This window comes from Mesoplodon mirus, assembly GCF_964341445.2.
Source record: "Mesoplodon mirus genome assembly, chromosome: 6".
Classification (NCBI taxonomy): Eukaryota; Metazoa; Chordata; class Mammalia; order Artiodactyla; family Ziphiidae; genus Mesoplodon; species Mesoplodon mirus.
The window spans coordinates 46,398,208-46,418,886 of NC_138982.1; the positions used below are offsets into that span (position 1 = coordinate 46,398,208).

General features: G+C 56.2%; 2 protein-coding genes across 4 annotated transcripts in view; one reads left to right on the top strand and one right to left on the bottom strand.

Annotated features, from left to right (window-relative positions):
- The window catches only part of CLCN2 (chloride voltage-gated channel 2), a 13,758-nt gene extending 1,719 nt beyond the window's left edge, over positions 1-12,039 (top strand). The window contains exons 2-23 of one of the 2 annotated variants that reach the window (XM_082624446.1): positions 143-251; positions 595-723; positions 810-943; positions 1,049-1,126; positions 1,218-1,308; positions 1,399-1,524; positions 1,622-1,706; positions 1,797-1,898; positions 2,767-2,851; positions 2,989-3,144; positions 3,529-3,598; positions 3,836-3,946; positions 4,166-4,379; positions 4,704-4,837; positions 5,081-5,253; positions 5,380-5,494; positions 5,712-5,785; positions 6,018-6,077; positions 6,220-6,258; positions 6,433-6,537; positions 10,753-10,839; positions 10,971-12,039. In XM_082624446.1, coding sequence (XP_082480572.1) covers positions 143-251; positions 595-723; positions 810-943; positions 1,049-1,126; positions 1,218-1,308; positions 1,399-1,524; positions 1,622-1,706; positions 1,797-1,898; positions 2,767-2,851; positions 2,989-3,144; positions 3,529-3,598; positions 3,836-3,946; positions 4,166-4,379; positions 4,704-4,837; positions 5,081-5,253; positions 5,380-5,494; positions 5,712-5,785; positions 6,018-6,077; positions 6,220-6,258; positions 6,433-6,537; positions 10,753-10,839; positions 10,971-11,165 — 2,472 coding nt within the window. In that variant the 3' untranslated portion in view covers positions 11,166-12,039. The remainder of the gene's footprint in view (positions 1-142; positions 252-594; positions 724-809; positions 944-1,048; positions 1,127-1,217; positions 1,309-1,398; positions 1,525-1,621; positions 1,707-1,796; positions 1,899-2,766; positions 2,852-2,988; positions 3,145-3,528; positions 3,599-3,835; positions 3,947-4,165; positions 4,380-4,703; positions 4,838-5,080; positions 5,254-5,379; positions 5,495-5,711; positions 5,786-6,017; positions 6,078-6,219; positions 6,259-6,432; positions 6,538-10,752; positions 10,840-10,970) is intronic. The other variant, XM_082624447.1, reaches the window with a different exon arrangement.
- Positions 12,040-12,168: 129 nt separating this feature from the next.
- On the bottom strand, positions 12,169-20,618 carry FAM131A (family with sequence similarity 131 member A). Of its 2 annotated transcripts, none has more exons than XM_082624448.1 (6): positions 19,894-20,618; positions 17,490-17,632; positions 15,235-15,328; positions 14,818-15,000; positions 14,543-14,659; positions 12,169-13,241 (listed from the first exon to the last, which is right to left on the bottom strand). In XM_082624448.1, exons 1-6 carry the CDS (start codon positions 19,928-19,930, stop codon positions 12,766-12,768), a joined length of 1,050 nt encoding a protein of 349 aa, XP_082480574.1. In that variant the 5' UTR covers positions 19,931-20,618; the 3' UTR covers positions 12,169-12,765. The 2 variants fall into 2 exon arrangements, with proteins under 2 accessions (XP_082480574.1, XP_082480575.1); XM_082624449.1 differs by lacking the exon at positions 19,894-20,618 and adding an exon at positions 18,270-18,486.
- Between the last annotated feature and the right edge of the window lie 61 nt (positions 20,619-20,679).

Sequence of the window (20,679 nt, forward strand, 5' to 3'; positions counted from 1 at the left end):
GGACTTGGCTGTGCTGTGCTGAGGGGGTCCGAGACCATTAGAGCTGCCTGGGGGTGGGGGGGGACAGGGGTAGGAGCACTTCGGTGCCAGCCTCCCCTTCTTCCCTTCCCTGCTCCCAGTCTGTACTGTACACTGCCATAAGTTCCTAGTGTCCAGGGTTGGTGAAGACTGGATCTTCCTGGTCCTGCTGGGGCTCCTCATGGCACTGGTCAGCTGGGCCATGGACTATGCCATCGCTGCCTGCCTGCAGGGTGAGGACAAGGGCTGGTGGGGAAGGGCTAGGGAGAACCAACCTGCCTCCTCTATGCCACACTTGTCCATTGACTACTTCCCCCGGCCAGCCTGACTGCCCCATCTTCAGGCATAATCACTGCCACTCCCATAGGCCACAACTTGTTGCCACGCCTGTCCAACTGACCCTCTTACCTATAGTGATCTTTGTCTCCATTCATGCCCTCTAGCCCCCTCCCTACCCCTTGTGCCTGTGCTCTGTGTGATATTCCCTGGGACACCTTGTCACACCAGTATGTCCAGTGGCCAGGCGGGGACTGGGTGTGCGCTTCGGAGCTCCAATGGCACATCCTCTCCCCACAGCTCAACAGTGGATGTCCCGGGGCTTGAACACTAACCTCTTACTCCAGTATCTGGCCTGGGTCACCTACCCCGTCGTCCTCATCACTTTCTCTGCCGGATTCACACAGATCCTGGCTCCTCAGGCTGTCGGTACAATAGAAGAGAAAGAGAGGGCGGAGATGGGACCTCCTGAAACCAGCACATCAAATGACTCTCCTGGGATTGTGCCTTTCCAGGGTCCGGCATCCCCGAGATGAAGACCATCTTGCGGGGAGTGGTGCTCAAGGAATACCTCACCCTCAAGACCTTCGTAGCTAAGGTTATCGGGCTGACCTGTGCCCTCGGCAGTGGGATGCCCCTTGGCAAAGAAGTAAGTGCAGGTTGGGGAATAAAGGAGACCATCAAGTGGAGGAAGAAGCCAGGCCAGGGTCAGGGTGTGCCCCTTCCCCACTCACCACCTGCCCCCACCTCCCAGGGCCCTTTTGTGCATATCGCAAGCATGTGTGCTGCTCTTCTCAGCAAGTTCCTCTCCCTGTTCGGGGGCATCTATGAGGTAAGGGGGACCTTGGGAGAAGGCGGGGGGGGGGGGGATGGGCTGCTGAGCCCACACTGACGTCAACTCCCCTTTCCACCGCTCTCGCCAGAACGAATCCCGGAACACAGAGATGCTGGCCGCCGCCTGTGCCGTGGGAGTGGGCTGCTGCTTTGCGGCACCCATTGGAGGTGGGCAGTCAGGTCAGCCCCAGCCCTGCCCTTGGGTCTGAGACGATAGGCCAGGCCCAGGCCTCAAGGGGCGCTCTCCTTGTCCACACCCCGCCCCCGCAGGTGTGCTCTTCAGCATCGAGGTCACCTCTACCTTCTTCGCTGTGCGGAACTACTGGCGGGGCTTCTTTGCCGCCACCTTCAGCGCCTTCATCTTCCGGGTCCTGGCAGTCTGGAACCGTGATGAAGGTGGGGGGACCTGGGGCCTGAGAGGAGCCCTGAAATGGCTGAGGTGGGGACCTCCGAGGCTACAGCCACCTCCCTCTGCTACTCTGCTTCCCTTCAGAGACCATTACGGCTCTCTTCAAAACCCGGTTCCGGCTTGACTTCCCCTTCGACCTCCAGGAGCTGCCGGCCTTTGCCGTCATTGGGTGAGGAGCTGAGGGAGCTGAGGTGGGTCAGAGAGGAGGAGGTGAGAGAGGGGAGACCTCCTTTCACCCAGGTGCTTGTTCCCTCTCCAGTATTGCAAGTGGCTTCGGGGGAGCGCTCTTTGTCTACCTGAACCGGAAGATTGTCCAGGTGATGAGGAAGCAGAAGACCATCAACCGTTTCCTCATGAAGAAGTGAGTTGATTCTGGGGCACTTTGGGTTGTGTGAGGGTCATGGCCTGGGGGCAGGGGGGTGACAGGTGAGATGGCAGATAGTGGCCCAGTCAAAAATAGGCACTCAGTGGTGTTTTCCAGACTGATTGAACATTTTGACTTTTATTTGAATTACCTGAAAATTGGCACTTTTGGATTTTTAGTCGGTGGCAGAGGGCATTTTAGATCAAAGGCTAAGGCTTCCTGTAGGCCCTTGGCCTGGCCCAGATAGCAATGCTCCCTGGAGAATGTTTGAGTCTTAGTTCTTCCCTCATGGAGCACAGCTCTCTCAGTTGTGACCCTGAGGATTGGGAGTGGGGAGGCCTGAGACATGACTTCTGTTGGGACTGACGTCCTTCAGGGAAGGGGCAACCAACTGAACCCGCTCCCTTTGGCACCTTCGGTCAACTTCATGAGTGACCCCGGCTTCCCCCAACACCGACCTTCACTCTTTTTTTTTTTTTAACCTCTTTATTGGAGTATATGCTGTGTGACCTTCCCTGTTAAGTCACCTCAGAGAAACAGAGGCAGAAGAAACTTGAACGTAAGGGGAGGCGTCACGGCTTAGAGGTGTCCAAAGAGGGCTGGGGGAATGAATTTTCTGCTGGTGCTACCCACTTAGGGAGTCAGGAGCCAACAGAAAGACATTTGGGTTCATTATAACCCTGGATGGCCATCACCCTCAGAGACACAGTATCATGAACGGCAAAGGGGGCCTTCTTTCAGAACTGTGTGCTTTTCTGTAAGAGCCAAGGCCCTGCTGTGACCTCAGCCCTGAGGTATATGAGGGCACCCAAGCCTATCACCAGCCTGTAGTAAGTATTTGATGCTATGAAATCTACATCTCTAGACGCCTGCTCTTCCCGGCTCTGGTGACCCTGCTCATCTCTACTCTGACCTTCCCCCCTGGCTTTGGACAGTTCATGGCCGGACAGGTAACCCCAGGCAGAACAGGAACTTGTACTTTCTCTTGGGATGCATCCCTTCTAAAGCCAACAGTCCCTGCTCTCCTGTGGGCCCCTTCCCTTCATCCTGTTTGTCCCCCAGCCTGAGGCACCCTGTTCACCTACAGCTCTCACAGAAAGAGACACTGGTCACCCTGTTTGACAACCGGACGTGGGTCCGCCAGGGCCTGATGGAGGAGCTTGAGCCACCCGGAACCTCACAGGCCTGGAACCCACCACGTGCCAATGTCTTCCTCACCCTGGTCATCTTCATTCTCATGAAGGTGGGGCTCCTTACATATGTATAGCCAACATAAACTTCCTAGGTGTGGGGCACTGTTCTAAGCGCTTTCCGAATGTTGACTCCTTTAAGCCTCACAACAATGCTGTGAGAAAGGTACTATTCGTACCCCTGTTTTAAAGATGGGAAGTCGAGGCACAAAGAGGTTAAGTAACTGGCCCAAAGTCACACAGCTAGATGGCAGGGTGAGGATTTGAACCCAAGCCACCTGGTTCCTGAGTCCTCCTTTCCTTCACCTCTGGGGGATTCCAAGATAGCTGGGAAGTTTGTGCCTGACTGATAAGCAAGGTAGGCTTCTGGGGTGGAGCTGGGAGCTGCCTGGGGCCTCGAGGCGCCTCTACCTGTTTGAACGACCTCCTGCCTGCAGTTCTGGATGTCTGCACTGGCCACCACCATCCCAGTGCCCTGCGGGGCCTTCATGCCTGTCTTTGTCATTGGTGAGTCCTCAGCTGCGGTTCTCCCAGCTTGCACCCTCTGGCCGCCCCCTGGCCGCCCCCTGTCTGCCTGGGCGTGGGTTTGGGTCCAGCCCCCGCCCCCGCCGCCACCCCCACAGGGCAGTCCCCTGCACTGAATGACCCACCAGCCCCCTCCCCTACCCTCTGACCCTCTCTCTTCCTAGTGTCCCTGCCCACCCCCTCCACTACCTGTTTCAATTCCCACCCCCCTCCCTGAAGGAGCAGCATTTGGGCGTCTGGTGGGCGAAAGCATGGCTGCCTGGTTCCCAGACGGGATTCACACAGACGGCAGCACTTACCGGATCGTGCCAGGAGGCTATGCAGTGGTGGGTGAGTGCAGCAGGTCCCCTTCTGTCTCGGAAAACCCCTGGCTGAGCCACAGGGCCAGAGGCTCTGGCGCCCCCTGCTGGCAGAAACCAGGCTTCTCTCGGCGGCAGAAGCCCACTCCCCAGGATTGTACTGGGCAGCCCAGAGGGTCCCTACAGGACTGGGGGGTGGGGTCATCTGGGGCCTGGGCACCCTGAGGAGACTGAGGGTGGCTGTCCCCAGGGGCGGCTGCGCTGGCAGGAGCAGTGACACACACAGTGTCCACGGCCGTGATTGTGTTCGAGCTCACAGGCCAGATCGCCCACATCCTGCCTGTCATGATCGCCGTCATCCTGGCCAACGCGGTTGCCCAGAGCCTACAGCCCTCGCTCTACGACAGTATCATCCGAATCAAGAAACTGCCCTATCTGCCTGAGCTGGGCTGGGGCCGCCACCAGTATGGAGGACTGGGTGACGAGGGGGGAGCGGTTGAGGGGCAGAAGCCACCCTAGGACTCCCTCCCACCCACCTTCAGCAAGGTCTTCAGCCAGTGAGGCTGGGAGACCAGCCACCCTGCTCCCTCCTGGCCAAAGCGCCCTTGTCCACTCCCTGGGGGAGCTGTGGCTGACCCACCCCATCAGAACGAAGGCAGTAGGTACACCTCGGCCCTTAGCCCTTGTCCCCATAGCCTCTGGGGCCTTCCTCACGGCCCTGGGCTAGTAGTGCTCCGGGCTCCCCTCCCCATGCTGACGGCAAACCACGTGCCTCTCTCTGCCCTCAGGCAGTACCGGGTGCGAGTGGAGGACATCATGGTGCGGGATGTTCCCCACGTGGCCCTCAGCTGCACCTTCCGGGACCTGCGGTTGGCACTGCACAGGACCAAGGGCCGCGTGCTGGCCCTAGTAGAGTCCCCTGGTGAGACCAGGAGAGGGCCCAGGTGCTAGGGTCATCTGCCCGGGTCGCTGCTCAGGAAGGGGGCGGGGCAGGAGCTCAGGACCGGTCTCCTTGGTTCCGAAGGCAGTAGGCTAGCAAACCCAGCCAGGGTTTCCCTCAGGAGTGTGGTCTGTGTCCAAGGCCCCACACTGGGTGTGAGAGAAGGTCAGGGGGGTAGGAGGGCCTCACCCCCAGCTCCTGAGTCCTCCCACCTGCTCTATCCAGAGTCCATGATCCTCCTGGGCTCCATCGAGTGCTCACAGGTGGTGGCATTGCTGGGGGCTCAGCTGAGCCCAGCCCGCCGGCGGCAGTACATGCAGGAGCGTCGAGCTGCCCGGACCTCTTCCCCCTCCGATCAGGAGAGTCCCCCCAGCCCTGAGACCTCCCTCCTCTTCCAGGTGAGGGGAAAAGCCCCATGGCAGGGGCACCCAGACTTCCTAAATGTCATTGTGTAGACTGCTTGGGAGGGCGACTTAGAGGTGGTCCGAGGCCATGGGCTCCCCAACCCCCTCCTGCCTGTGCAGGTGAACACAGAAGACTCGGGCTTCCCTGCAGCACGGGGGGAGACTCACAAGCCCCTGAAGCCTGCTCTCAAGAGGGGGCCCAGCAACACCATGAACCTCAAGGAGAGTCCCACAGGTGAGCCCATCTGCTAGCACAACGGAGCCAGAGACCAGCCCCGGAGACGCACTAGGGTCCCTGCCCAGCCTTTTTACTGGAGCACATCCCAGCTAAGAGGCTGCCCAGGTGGGCCAGGAGTAGAACCAGGACGCCTCTCCCCTTGCCCTCCTCACCTCTCCTGGTCCTCTCCAGCAAGGATGACATTGCCCTCAGGGCCTTGTGTTTGGGAACACAGGGAACATGGAGCAGGCAGGCATCGCCCTCAGAAGCCTCTTCTGTGGCAGTCCGCCCCCTGAGCCTGCTTCAGAGGTGAGTGGTTCGAGCCTCTCCATCTGGCTCTTTCTCTCCAGCTCTCTCTCTGACGCTGAGACCACCTGTCCGTTAACCCTGCAGTGCCTGCCTCCACTCTCCCTGCCCTTCTGCCCTCTTGGATATCAGCTGTCCCTGCATCGTGCCCTTCCTCCCAGCCCCACCACTGTCCCTCACCTCCCTCCTCCCTATAACATCAACTCCTCTTCTCTCTGGTTTGGCGCTAACAAAGTTGGAGAAGTCGGAAAAATGTGACAAACGCAAGCCGAAGCGGGTCCGAATTTCCTTGGCGGTAAGTGCTCCCTTTCTTCCTGCAGCTCAGGAGCACTAGACAGGGAGGGCCGGGTTCTAGGCAGGGTAAGCTTCCCCTGAGCTGGTGAGATACACCACCTCCCCCAAGCCCCTAGCTGCCAACCTTCCTTCCTCTCTCCTAGAGTGACTCAGACCTGGAAGGCGAGATGACCCCTGAGGAGGTAAGGTGTGACTGGACTCTGAACTCTTCTTCCTGAGTGTGTTCAGTCATCAGACAGTGGCTGCTGTCCCCATGGGAGGGACCATGGGATAGGAAAAAGGGCAGGCCAACTTTCAAGGAGGTGAGAGCAGCTGTTGGCACTTTCTCCCTAACCCTGCTAGTCTTGTCCCCTCAGATTCTAGAGTGGGAGGAGCAGCAACTAGATGAACCTGTCAACTTCAGCGACTGCAAAATTGACCCTGCCCCCTTCCAGCTGGTGGAGCGGACCTCTTTGCACAAGGTAGGGCCAGAGGCCCGGGGCCGCCTGGGCTCTCAGGAGCACAGGGTGGGGAGCTAAGTCCTCCCACAAGTTTGGACTCAAGCCAGTGGGGAAAAAAGAGACAGCAGAGAGTGGGCTCTGTGCTGAGATGTTTTTCAAACACATTGCTTCAAACGATGGGAGGCCAGGAGCAGGGCCCCTTAGCCTCTTCCTGCCTATGGTGAAGCCAAGCATCATTTTTCTTCTGCTCAGCCTTGCCCCCAGGGAACTCTGGACCAAAGCGGCAACAAAGACAGGGCTGGAGCTGGGTGGAAGCCAGAAGGCCTCTGACCCTCTAGAGTCAGAGCTAGGCAGGAGGCTGCCAGCGCCTGACAAGGCTGATACACCCACGCTGAAAAAAATGGGTGAGAAATAGGCAGGATAAGAAAATCTAATAAACAAGCGAACAAACATCCAAGTAGGATTGGGGACACTGCAGAGAAGAGATAAACAAAGATGAGAAGTGCCTAGTGGGGGGCTTGGAATGTCAGACCCCAGAAAGTCTGACTCAGTGTAGGCCAAAGGAAAACTGGTAGAGACAGGAAGATAGCTCAGCAGAAGGGCACAATGGCCTGCATAAATGCAGAGAAAACTGGACTGCAGACAGGTTGGCGGTGGGTGAGGCTGACGCTAACAGAGGGCGGGGGCTCTCTTTGCAGGACTGCCTCGGGTCCCCCCAGAATGGTGCAGCCAGCATCACTGGGCACCTTCAGGCCTCTAAGCGAAGGCAGGGAGTACAGGCACACCCAGCAGGCTGCTTGGGCAAAAACCAGGGGGGTTTAGCTAAACTGTTGAGAGATTTAACGTGCAAGCCTCTGAGCACATTAGACGGGGGGAAGGGGAGGAATTTTCCCAAGGTCTGCAGCTTGGGCAGCTAGCTTAGAAACAAACTGTGCCCAAGAGCCAGCCTAGTGCAGACAAGCAGGGCAGGAAAAACGGGGGACAAAAACAAAAAAGCAAAAGGTAATAAAGGAACGTATAAGCCTTTGGGTAAAGACCTCGGATCAAAATGAGTGGGGAACTGCAGTGCAATTGCAAGAAAAAAAGAAGATAGGCCTGTGAATAATATATTTGGCTTTTATTTAAAGCCTTTCTTCCTAAGACCTCTAAAGCGTTTCCATCACCTTACTTAATCCTCAGACATCACACGATGATGATGATAATGCTGACGTGTTTTTTTTAGTGCCTGCTACATGCCAGGCAGTGGGCTAAGCTCTTCACATGTTTAATTTAATCCTCACAACCACCCTGTAAGATGGGTATTGTGATATTCTAGTTTTTCTATTCTAGTTTTTATGAGGACATTGAGATTCAGAGAGGTTAAGCACGTTGCCCAAGGTCACACAGCTAGTAAGTAGCAGAACTAGGCCTGGAATCCAAGGTGGTCTGACCCAAAAGCCTGTGGATTTAACCATTTTAATACCCAGGGAAGCTGAGGCAGTGAGGAGGTTACTTGCCCGAGTCAATATAGCAGAGTCAGGCCCAGAGGCCAGATTTCCTGGCCCCAATCCCAGGATTCTTTCGGAAGGCAAAACTGACCCTCTCCCTGTCAATTCACTGTTTCCAAGCCCAAGAAGTATGGGCCCGCCAATGGGCTCCCTGGTGTCTAATTAAATGAAAACGAAAAAGAACAAAGTAGGCGTTTGTTGCAAACTTAAAAATCAGAGGAAGACAGGCTTCCCTGGTGGCGCAGTGGTTGAGAGTCCGCCTGCTGATGCAGGGGACACGGGTTCGTGCCCCGGTCCGGGAAGATCCCACATGCCGCGGAGTGGCTAGGCCCATGAGCCATGGCCGCTGGGCCTGCGCGTCCGGAGCCTGTGCTCCGCAACGGGAGAGGCCACAACAGTGAGAGGCCCACGTACCGCAAAAAAAAAAAAAAAAAATCAGAGGAAGAAATGAAGCCTTTGAGGAACCAACTAACAAAAGTACAAAGAACTGAAAGTGATAAGAACATACAAGATGAGAATTCAAAATGTCCTTGTAGGCCTGAGGAGTCAGTAAGTAGTAGCCCAGTGAAGTCCAGGAAAGGAACATGCAGAGGGAAGAGGAATACACTGGAGACTATTTAGGAACCTGTGCAACTGGACGTCCCCGTACCATCAGAGTGCCTCATTCATTCAGGGCCGCCTGCAGAGCAGCAGTGGGTGGAGGGGGGAAGCTAGAGTGCCAGTGGGCTGAACCCGAAACCTTGTCAGATTTCTTAGCCTCTGTGCCTCACTTTCTTTCTCTATAAAATGGGATCGTTGTGCCAACATCATAGGTTTTTCTGAGGATTAAAGTTGATAACATGTGTAGCACTTAGAACAGTGCCCAGCACATAGCAAGTATTCGATATACGTTAGGAATTACTGCTACTACTTATACTGAGAGGTGAACAACAGGAGACTTTAAAAGATGGTATCGTGAGGGAAGGGCTGAAGTGTGGAAGAAATGGATGTTCTCAGAAAAGGATGAGTGATTATCTGAGGCTGGAAGCTGGGGTGCCTGGCAGCACCTGAGGCTGGAAAGACAGGCTGAGGCGAGTTTGGGAAGGGTCTTAATGGGCCATTCTGGGGAGTCTGGGGTCTAACTCAAGTTTGAGAAAGCTCTTAGGATGGCAGAGCCAAGTTGGAGGGAAGGGAGGCAGAAAGCAGAACCCATTAGGATGTTGCAGCCCTGTCTGGTGAGGATGGTGAGGAGGTTGGGGGGAATGACGAGGATGTTCAGAAAGTCAATCAGTAAGGCTTAGTGGGACAAGTGGTTTGCAAATCTAAAAAGCATATAGTCTGCCAGAAGCTCACTCTGATTAGGATGGTGGAGAACAGAAAATCAATGGGAACTATTTAATAGGATCCTTGGGAGAAGCTGAGAGGGATTATTAAATGATAAGAAGGCAAGGCTAAGGGATTATTGAAACAGGAAATATAACGATATGTTTCCCTCTGAAGTCTTATGAAGAAATTAAAGATAACTTGTAGCACATAGGATTCAAGTTAGATATGAGGAGGAACTTGCTAACCACATGACAGTTACGACGTAGGCATGGAAGGAGCACAGAAAAGTGTATTCTAAAACTGAACTTCTGTCTATCTCCTTTTATAATGACTGTCATGTCTTAGATGGAGAATTTAGCACTGTATAATAAAACATTTTTAAAGTGTTAAGATGATAACAGTGAATTCTGAGTGAGTGGTACTCAGAAAGCTGGGTTATTAATGCCCATTTTGATTCAAATATTAAGCCAAAAGGCTTACAAGTAAACTCAAAACAGTGCGATAAATGATGGGCCAAAAATTCGAGGAACTGCTGAGTCAGTAGAGTGTTTTTCAAGACATCTGGCCCAAGAAAATCCACTTAGAGCACAAGGGGAACTGCCTGACAATTTCTGAACCCTTGGTGATTACATTCAAAAGCCTGGGGGGAGGGCCCAAAGCAAGAAAAACGTGGGGGGATGGGTGTGACTGTTGTCCCCCTGGACCCGGGATGCTACTTGGGCCCCAGAAAAGACAAACTGAGAGATGTAGAGTGCTGCAGGCCAAGATTGGAGGGGTACCAAAACTGGCCAGCCAACTGAGAGCCAATGGGAAGTGTGTATCAGCCGCAGAGGTGAGTTAGAGGCAGAGGATTCAGGGCCAATACCCCTAAGGGGGAGTGGGGTGCATGTGGAACTTCGGTCCATGACTAATTAGACAGCTGCATGGGATGACGGGCTGTGCTTCCTCCTTCTATAATGTGATGAAAAGTGAGCTTGGGCTGCAAGGCCACTTCTTCCTGATGACCTTGAGCGAGTCACTTCAGCTCTGACCCTCATGTTGCCTCTCCTGTAGAATGGGTATCATACTTACTTCTCAGGACACTACTGAAATTAAATGTTAATGTAGGAAAGACCTAGCCCGGTGCCTGGCCAATCATCTGATGTCGTATTTCAACAGTTGTTCTCTCCTCTGTCCTCCTTTCTAACGTGGAACAAAGAAGCCTTCCTCTGTCCCTTGCTCCATCAATGTAAGCAACATAAAGATTCCCACTATCAAGTTTCTGAGGCCTGGTTACAGAAACATTCTATTGTTCTTTTTCCTCCAGTGGTTCTGTCCCCTTCCTCACCATCCATCCTCACCCCTTCTACTGCCCCCCACCACCTTGTTCTGGGTTCCTCTGGCCTATAATCTAGAGCTGTCCCCTCACACATCAAGTCCAATGTGTTTTCTCCCCACCCCGCAGACTCACACCATCTTCTCACTGCTGGGAGTGGACCATGCTTACGTCACCAGTATTGGCAGACTCATTGGAATTGTCACCCTAAAGGAGGTGAGATGATAGTGACCACTTCCACTTGCAAAAAGGCTCAGAGGCTTATGTCCAGCTACCTGGGGAAGTGCTGGGGAGGAGTCTGAGCAGGGAGCTCCGAGTCCATACATCTGATCGTCTCACCTTTCCAGCTCCGGAAGGCTATCGAGGGCTCTGTCACAGCACAGGGTGTGAAAGTCCGGCCGCCCCTTGCCAGCTTCCGAGACAGTGCCACCAGCAGCAGTGACACAGAGACCACCGAGGTGCATGCACTCTGGGGGCCCCGCTCCCGCCACGGCCTCCCCCGGGAGGGCAGTCCTTCTGACAGCGACGACAAGTGCCAGTGATCCCCTCAAGGGGTGGCCTGGGATGGCAGTGGCCATGGCTGTCGGCCCAGATCCTGCAGCTCTCCTGTTCCTTCTGCCTTGGGAAAACAGGAGCTCCAGCCCCACTTCCAGACCTGGGGTGCTAGCTTCTCCTGGCTCATCCTACCTGAAATCTGACCCAGTGCCCACCTGCAGCAAGTGTTCCAAGGGCAGGAAGGTCGGCACTGCCCTGACAGGGTGGGGGTGGGCTCACTTGACCCCTGCTCCCCCTTTGAGGGAAGGGGTAGAACTAATATGGGTTTATACTGGAACCTCCCGTGACCAGATGTATATAGAGATTTACAAAGATTTTTATATTAATTTAATAAAACAAATTCTTAAATAGAACAAAATAAACACCTAATGAGCCACTTCTCTGTAGAATGCCTGTGCCCACCGGCTCTTGTTCTTACCTTGGGCCCTCTCACCTGCCAAAGCCTACAAGGCTCCAGATTCAGCAGCCACCCACCCCCTGACAGCCATAAAACTCCAGAGCCTGCTGTCCGTGGAATGCAGGGTCTGCAGAGGCCACCACCACCGCTTGCTCATCAACACCCTGGTTGGGGCGCAGTCCCCCAGTAAGGTGGCTTTGGCCTTTTGTTCAGCCAAGAAAGGCACTACCCTCTTTCCTCCCCAAGGAGAGACACTCCCTCATGACTGTCACTCGTTGGCACCATTCCTGCTGACAGCCGCCCGGTCACCTGTGTGGCCCCCTTGTGGCCCTCTCTGGAAGAACATCCAAATCATGGCTCCGTGGCAACCTGAGCCATCCCTTCTTCCAGCTCCACCCTAAAGAGAACTCTCGAGTGAATGGGGCAGCCCCCGGGCTGAGAGCCACCAGGACCCTGCCCACATGTCCTACAAGTAGCTGGGAAAGGGCCCAGACCCCGCCAGGGGGGCCAGGGAAAGGGCCGACAGTACAGGCTTTCATCATTCCAGTGCCTCCCAGAGAAGATCCGACTGAAAGAACAGACCAAGACCCCTCTTTAGGAAAAAGAAGATTTAGAGATGATGGACAGGTGAAGCACAGCACGAGCCCAGCTGGGCGAGGGGACCTTGCGGGGACAGCTCAATCCAGAGGCTCCAGGAGGGTCAGAGCCAGCCCCCCACCCCGGGCGGGGGCAATTCTGTCAAGCACTACACATGGACTCGGAGGTGAGGAGAGAAGCAGAGGAGAGGCAGGGGGCGGGGGCGGGGAGGCAGGGCTCCCTCCCGCTCCACCCCCCGCAGCCCAGTCACAGCTGCCCCCGTAGGGGTTCACATCACCCGAGGGGGAAATGTGCACGTGGTGGTTTTGATTTAAGAACATGAACATCACTACTGTCTGCCACAGCTGTAGCCATGCCCCAGGGGCCCCGGGCAACCCCCGGCAAACCCCAGGAGTGGGGGCAGGACATGCGCCCCCAGCCTGGCCCCTGCCTCCTCTGAACACTTTCATGCAAACACACAATGGAGGAGTGAGTGCTCCCAGGAGCCCTCCAGGCTTTGGAGCTCTGCTGGAAGCCTCGCCCGTGCTTGGGCACAGAGGCTCTGCCCCCAGCAGCGGCCAGGGGACACATGCCACCACCGGGCATGATTTGGGTCACTGTTCCTCTGGCTCCACCTCATCCTCGTCTAAGGACACCACCCCAGAAGAAGCTACGTCAGAGGCTTGCCGCTGCCGTTCCCAGCTGCTCGCTGGCGGCAGGCAGAGCGGCTGGCAGTCCTTGCAGGGGGCTGGCTCCTCCTCAGCGGGAGAAAGGCAGGACTCTGTGAGGGGCGAGTTGTAGAGCGAGTCCTGGGCCTCCAATGGGCCCAGGCTGCGGAAGGCACTTTCCCGGCTGTGGGGCAGTTTGGCGAGGAGCAGCTCGTCGCCCAGCAGCTGGGAAGCCAGGCGGGCCGGGGAGCCCAACAGCCCATCCTCCAGGCTGCACAGACTAGAGCACAGGGTCTCTGGGGACACGGTCTGCGAGCAGTCGCTCTCGGGTTCCACGGAGCCCTGGCGCATAGGCCGGGAGAATCGGTGGCCGGTGAAGAGGTCCTGCAGGTGGGGCCCCAGGGGCAGCTGCCCAGCCATGTCTGCAGGGGGAGAGAAAGAAGACAGCCCTGCCAGCCCCACTTCAATTGGCCGACCTGGAATGGAAGCCGCAACCTCTCAGCTCCACCCTCACAGGAGCTGAGTAACCTGGAGCAAGTCACTTAACCTCTCAGTGCCTCGATTCCCTTAATGGTGAATTGGGAGTTATAAATTTACAGGGTTCTTGAGAGAACAACAGACTCTGGTACACCGTCTAAGACCAAATATACAGGGATACCATACATGGTGCAGGTTGTTCACTGCACGAGGGGAGCCTGTCCAAGGCAGTGAGTGAGGGCTGAAGTTCAGCCCTCACTCTACCCACCAAGCAACATGCCCTAGCATGGGTCTGTGCCCACCAGATAAAGACACGCCTTTTTCTAATTTGCACAAAGATTCCACATAGGCTAGTAGTGGCCTTGGATAAATGTTAGTTATTATCATTATACCAGGAGTCAAAGCAGGCCTGGAACTCAAACAAAAACGCTTGTGGTCCAGGCATCCAAATCAGTCCCCTCTAGACCACAGCAGCAGTCTCCAATCTGCTCTAATGTATTACCCACCTTGGAGAACTTGTTAATTAGCTGGAGGGGTCGGGGTGGGTGGAGGCAATCTTCAAAGGCAAAGAGGTGGTGGGGGGGAAGGTGGCCTGTGAGGTTTGAGCCCAGAAGCTACAGAGAAAGTCAGCCATGTGGTTCAGAGAATGGAAGATGAAAGGAGGGCCTCTGCACAGCTGCACGGCCCCCCGCAGGGTCCCCTCTGCACGCCCTGGCCCAGAGAAAGGTCCACAGGCAGGCCTTGGCTGGAAGGCAAGGATGCTGATCTGGAGCCAGCGGCCCTGTGGGCAGTCCAGGCCCAGCAAGCCTTCCTGTTTGCCTGGGGCCCCAGCCCTGTGAGGAGCTGTGCTGCTGCACTGCAGCTCCTCTGCGCTGCCACAGCCAGCCAGAAGCGGACCCTCTCAGAGAGCAGCTGCTGAGAACGTATCAGTGAGGTCTCTGGGCCTTTTTTTTTTTTCAGGACTGCAAAGCCCAACTGCACAGACAAGCAGAGAAGGCTCAGCACCTGTGGAAGAGGAACCACTCCATTTCCAACTGCTGACTGCCCATCCACTAGCGTAGATAGCCTGCCTACCCCTTGAATGTCAAGGACTGCCTGGACAGAGTCTGTCCCTCTCCTCTCCCCTTCCACAGCTTGAGGACATTCTGGATCTCCCCTTCCAAAACAAAGGCCAAGCTCTGAATCACAAGGCCTATCAGGCAGTTCCAGCCCAGCTGGCAGCACTAGCAATGGGATGTCCCCTCACCTGAGTCAGTTCCCCCAGCAAAGTCCTCATCATAGGATTCATCGGTGGAGTCCTCCCCATCCACTGATGACCACGCCCGGAGCTTGGCTTCTGCAATGGCGAATTGTTCGGCCACTCCTGAGAGGAAGGACACAGAATTCGTTTAGCAGAGAGGATGAACTAAGACTAGGGCTCAGCTTGGACACAGGAGAGGGTAGACACAGGGGTGTAGAAAGACTCCAACCCCCACATCAGGCCCAAGGAGAGGCACACGAGCATCCCTACGATAAACCCACCTGCTGCAAAGCGAGCCTCTTGTTCACCCTCACTGAGGTCTGAGTAGGAGGAAAAGGCTGATTCTAGGGCAGCGGGCGAGTCACTTGGCTTGCTCCAGCCCTTCCACTCAATGAGGTGAGCCACTCGGCCCTGGGCCATGGCAGTGGGCTTGGTCACGTGGTCCTTCACTACCTGGGAAATACCTGAAGGTGGGGCAGAGTGAGGAAAGCTGGTAAGGGGAAAGACCAGGGAGCACCTGGGAGGGAAGTGGTAGGGTCCACATGTGCCCTTGGATGGGAGGAGGGGGCTGGAATTCATCTGAGAAAGAGAGGAAAAGGGAGATCCCAGCAAGAGCTCACAGGATACAGGCCCCAAGGTCATGTGCAAAAGGGCAAAGAAAGGACCAAATGGCCAGAGGCACGGGAGGGGGTGCATACCATGCAGGGAGGATCTGGCCAGCGCAGCGATCTCCTGGATAGTTAGGGCTCTTCGGGACTTGGGCAGCATCGCGACTGTGTCTCCGACATTCACCTTGGGCGACAGCATCAGAGAGTGAGTGCCCCTCTGACAGCAGTGTCCCCAGATGCCCATGCTCCACCCAAGGCATCAAGCGGGTGTGGGCGCCAAGAAGAGATGCCAGAGCATCTCAGATGTCCCAGTGGCTGCTGGGATATATAAGAGGGTAAGAAGCCAGGCTCAGCAAACCGTGTCCTCCCAGGGAGCAGCAGAGACTCCGGCAGGCCCAAAGAAGCAGAACTGCAGCTAACCCTCCACCGTCCCAGCTTGCAGAGGGGAGGGAAGCAGGTTGGCAAGTAAACGGAGTGGGGCCTTTGAGAAGAGCAAAGAGGAGGGGACAAGGGTATGGGAAGAGGGACTTCCCTTCAGGTCCTCTCCCCCTCGCCCCTCTCCTCCTCTCAGTCTTCTGACCCCCATTCTAGCTGTTTCTAGAGCCTACAGCATGACCAAAACCAAGCCCAACACCTTCTCCCCATATCTGGCCCTGCTTCCAGACTTCCTGACTTTGCATCACCCCACCATTCGCCCATTCAACCTGGCTCCAAACCTCAGCTCTCCCCTAAGCCTTGCTTACCCATATCTGTTGTTAAAGACCTAACGATTCCATCGCCAAACTGTCTCTTATACTACCCTCAACCTTTCCACTCCCACTGCCACTGCCCTTCCTCAAGGGCAAGCCCTCAGTGCCCCTTGCCCAGATTAGCACAAGTGGTGGTCCCCCAAGTTCCGACTCATGCTGAGACTTGGAACACACTGTTTTCTCAGCCCAGAATGTTGTGTATGTAAGTGTTCCCCTACCCCTTCCCATGACTGTCTGGCTCTTTCTCATCTTTGGCGTCTTGGCTGAAATATTACTCTCTCAGAGAGCCTTCCTGGCCACCCTACCAGTAGTCCATCTTCCCTCTGTAGTCTGTAACAAGTCACCATCCTCAATCAACGTGTGTGTCATTATGGTCTATTTCCTGTGTTTCCTTATTTCTTGTTGATCTTTAGCTCTTTGAGGAATTTGGTCTCTCTTGGTCACTGCTGCACCCTTGTGTTTAACACAGCGCCTGGTACACAGTAATCTCTCAAAATACATAGGCTGAATGAATGAGGCAAAGTATAAATGTAAACAAATAATTTTCCTGGAGTGCAACTGGTCACAATATGTCCCTATTTAAAATCTTTCCTGGACTCCTCCAAGGCCCAGTGAAGCGCAAGCTTCACAGTCAGGCACTGAAGGAACCCACTCCGTGAGGCCCCGGCCTCCTTCCAGGCCTGTTTGGAATCCACCACTGATCTCCTCTGCCCAGTAAAAGTCCACTTCCCCGTCTTCCCTCTAGGCAAAGGAACGCAGCTTTCCCCTGGGCGAAGAATGCCATCCTTGCCTGACAAAACGCTCCCTACCATTTAAGGCCTGACCCTCAAATGCCACCTCCCATTATGTTTTCAGTCCAGTTTCTCTCTCTGTCCTCTTGGATGCCTGCAGCCCCACCTCAGCGATGCCCTTGCATCTCTCCTGAGGGATCTTGGAATGGCAAAGCCTGAGTCTGATTCACCTGGGTTCCTACCTCCACCCTACCCCTGGCTCAGCGCTCCTTGGCAGCCCGGGGAAACGTTTCTCTCAATGAATGAATGAAGTCAGAGGCACACGCCCCCTCCTCGGCATTGCCTAGCTCTCCTCCGTTACGTTCCCACCCCTCAGAAGAGGGACTCCACCTGCCCCTTGACCTCAAGCCCACCCTGTCCCTCCCCTTCAGTACCTGGCTGACAGGGCCCCCAGGGTGGTGCCGGCAGCTTCTGGCCAGGCCTGGGGGGAGGAGCACCTGGTGGGTGTTTCCTGGCTCGCCCCCCTCCCACCCATCACTTCCCCCAGCCACCGCCATCCTTGCCTGCGCTCGCGCAGCTGCGGCCCAGGCCCAGAGAAAAGGTGTATGTCTCCCTGGCAACCCATCACCATGCAACAGGGTCTCCAGGGATACGGCCCGGGATGCGCTGACGTCAGGGCCCAAGGCGCAAGCAAGCCCGCCCGCTGGCACAGCGCCAAGCAGAGCAGACCGGCATGGGGGCGGCCTTGGGGCCCCGCCGGCCGGATAGCGCCTCCGCTCGCTCGCAGGAAAAGGGAGCCAGGAGTAGGCTGGCGAAGCGGGGGTGGGGCACACCCTCCCCACTACCAACACCAGGGGCCCAGCACCTCTGGCAAGTCCTGGCTGTCCACTGAGGAAGGGCGGGAGGACCGGCTCCAGCCTCGGAGGGTCCGAGCAGATCCCAAGGAAGATAGAGAGAGGCCCCGAGGAAGTTCAATCCACTCCACAGCCCACGCCGGATCCGAGGCCACTGAGGGGTGGAGGGAAGGCTTTTCAGCGGGGCTCCCACTTCTGCCAAGATCCCCATTTTCATCCGGGGTTGCCGTTCCATTTCTCCATACCACCTCCCCCACCTCCCAGAATATAAGCATCCACTGGAGCGCTCCGCAAGTCTGAAAGCCCCCATCCCACAGCCCTGAACTTCAGGCCTCCAGGGCCCTTTTGTGGCAGCCACTACCCACCATCCTCCTCAAGATATATCGTGCCATCAAAGCCCTAGGTATGAAACCTAGACTTTGATAAATTCGGAATCTTCTCAGGTTTCTCAGCCTACCCATTCCTCTTGGAAAGCACACCACAGTCTTCCACCACCATCACCACCACCAACTTGGACCCTTTACAGGCTTGCTCTGGTTCCTTCCTCTCGCCAGCCACAGCTTGTGCGCAGCCCTTTACTCTTCTTTTCTGACAAACCCGTGATTTTTTCTGACTTTTGCCCCAGTCCCCTAAGGCTTTTTCCTAATGCCCTGTTTGGCCCCAACTTGGTTGCTCCTATTTCAGCCTGGTTCCCAAAATCTAAGCCAGAGTAATTTTCCTCTTGCCACATAAGCATCCTACTCCTCAGCTTCCCATCACCTCCCAAATCACATCTGCGTCCCTGATCTCACCTCTGCGACTTGTCTGACAAGTCCATCGTCCTCCAGGCCCTTCACGCTGCCACAGAAACATTTTGCCCAGCACAGAAATCATAGGCATGCTGGCTGTGTTGATGCAGAGAACCAAAAGCCCAGAACTGCTCCAGGCTCAGCTCCCAGTTCTATTCCTATTTTGGCTCCGGATGCTGAGCCAGTCCCCTCCCCACTTGGAACCTGTGCCTAGTCACATAAGGAGAACACTTCTGCCTCATGGCTTTGAGGAGGTGGGAGTGCCAGGGCCCAGCTGAGCTCTCTGGAGCTCAGGGAGATGAGGCTCATCCCCTAGACAGTGCCAACAGGCAATGTACATAACAACTGACCTTTAGCTGGAGCAGCCGTCTCTGTCCCTGAGCCTCAGCCAGCTGGTGGTCCCCAGAAATGCTACCAACCAGAAGGAAGACACAAGGTTACAGGCCATCCCTGGCCGCCAGCTGGTACCTAATCAGGGCTCTTGAGGCTAGTCATGAGGTTAGCCAAACTCTCCTGACTAAAGGAGGGATGACTTCCTGAACTCTAAGCCTTAGCAGGGCCAGAGGAATCAGAGCAGCCTGCTGCTTCTCAGCTTCAAAAGTCATGAGATTAATTTAGGACTACAAATCCCAGAACTCCTCATGGGAACCCAAGTAAAGTACAAATCTCAGCTAGAGTCTTAGCTCCAAAGAACCTCAAGTACCACACATACTAAGGCCTGTGTGACTGACCACCTGCCCTGAAAGCCCAGGACCCATTCCAAACCCAGCCCTCAATGTCACAAACTCCTGCCTGGCCTAAGGCGTGGAGAAATCCATTACACTGGAGTTAAGTAGGCTGGCCCACCTCAGACACTAGAACTAAGGCCAGGCCCCAGTGTGCGCCACCATCTGTGGGAACCAAGGCCCAAGCAGGGATCAGCAGTTGTGGGAAGGATGCCTTGATAGCCTTGGGAGACTTGGGCTCCTGTTTCCCTCCACAGGGTAGGGTGATTTTTGTTTCCGTTGGAAGTGGGGTAAGGGAACTAAAACAGTTTTAAGAGGTGAGAGGTGATCAGGTGCTCACAGGTGCCCCCAAATGGGGCCGCGGTCCACTTCATCAACCTGCAGACTCTAAAGCGGGTAATAAGTTTAGTCAAAAACTCCGTGGTAGGGAGCATGGCCAGCGTTTCCAGACTACCTCCTGAAGGGGGTTGGGACACAGCTCGGAGAGGCAGGTTCCCAGCACAGGGCCACTCCCAGGACAGTGAGAGGAGAGATGTAGGCAGAGGGGGGTGATCGTGAGTGGGCGTGCAAGGCCAGTCGCCACGGGCTGGAGAGGGTTGACCAGCCCCTCTCTAGGCTGTGCGCCTCCTGCAACCCTCAGCGGTGGGGAGGCAGGCGGAAAGACCACGAGTCCACCCCGCAAAGCCCAGAGGCAGGCAGCAGGCCTTTAGGAGCGAGCCCGAGTCGGCTTAGCCCCCTCCCGGCTCGGCCCGCTCCCTCCTCTTGCCGGGCCCGCCTCCCCAGTGCAGGCTCCTCCCTCTCCCAACACCAGCCCCCTCCTCAAGGCCCCCACCCCCCCGCGGCCCGCGCACCGGGCAGCCGCAGCCAGACTCCCCAACACCGGCCCGGCCTCCGCCTCTTACCCTGACCCGCCGGGCTCCGAGAGCCGATACAACCCATGGCCGGGCACCCAGGCACGCTAGCCCGCGCTCGGGGCCCGGGCCATCGCCTTGCAGAGGGTCGGGCCGCGGCCGCCACCGGGGAGGGGAGAGCCCGTGAGAGGGGAGGGGGTGGGAGCCGCGCGTCCGCCAACGCTCCCGGGAGAGGGAACCGGGCTGGTGACGTAAGCGCGGGGGCGTGTCCACCCCCGCGTCACCACCCAATGCGGGCGGGGCGAAGCGGACGTCACAGCTACACAGAGGGGGTCTGGGGCCGAGTCCGGCGAGAAAAGCTCATCCTCTGCTCCCAGACCCGACTGCGGAGTGACCTGAAGGCAGGAGGGGTGGGAACCGAAGGGACGGGGCACGGACGAAGACTCACTGGGGCCGTGCTACCGGTCATACTGCATGGGGACAGAAAACCTCATTGTGTCCAGGGTTCTCTTTTCAAGATGAGACCTTGAAGCCATAGGTTTCAGCTATAGACGGCCTGAAACCCAGGGCCTTCACACACAGGAGTCTGCATCACATTCTGGTAGGAGCCGAGACAGGCGTGTGTTCTACTAAGTACCCCACAGCTGTGTCCCCCTTCTCCCCTCCTAATCAACAGTGAGCCTTACCATGTCCACTTTGAGGGCCAACCCTCCAAGAGAGAGACTCCCTAGCCCTCCCAATCATGGACAGGGGAAGAGGCAAGAGGGGTGCCAAGTTACAGGGAACATGCTACAGTGCCAGCTCTGGAAAGGAGGCTGCCCACCTACCCAGACCCCT

Coding starts and splice junctions, on each gene's coding strand:
- FAM131A (XM_082624449.1), bottom strand. CDS start 18,357: ATGCCTATGATTTCTGTGCTGGGCAAAATGTTTCTGTGGCAGCGTGAA. Junction 15,001..15,234: donor GGCCAGATCCTCCCTGCATG/GTATGCACCCCC, acceptor CCCCACCTTCAG/GTATTTCCCAGGTAGTGAAG. Junction 13,242..14,542: donor TGCTGGGGGAACTGACTCAG/GTGAGGGGACAT, acceptor CTCCCCCTGCAG/ACATGGCTGGGCAGCTGCCC.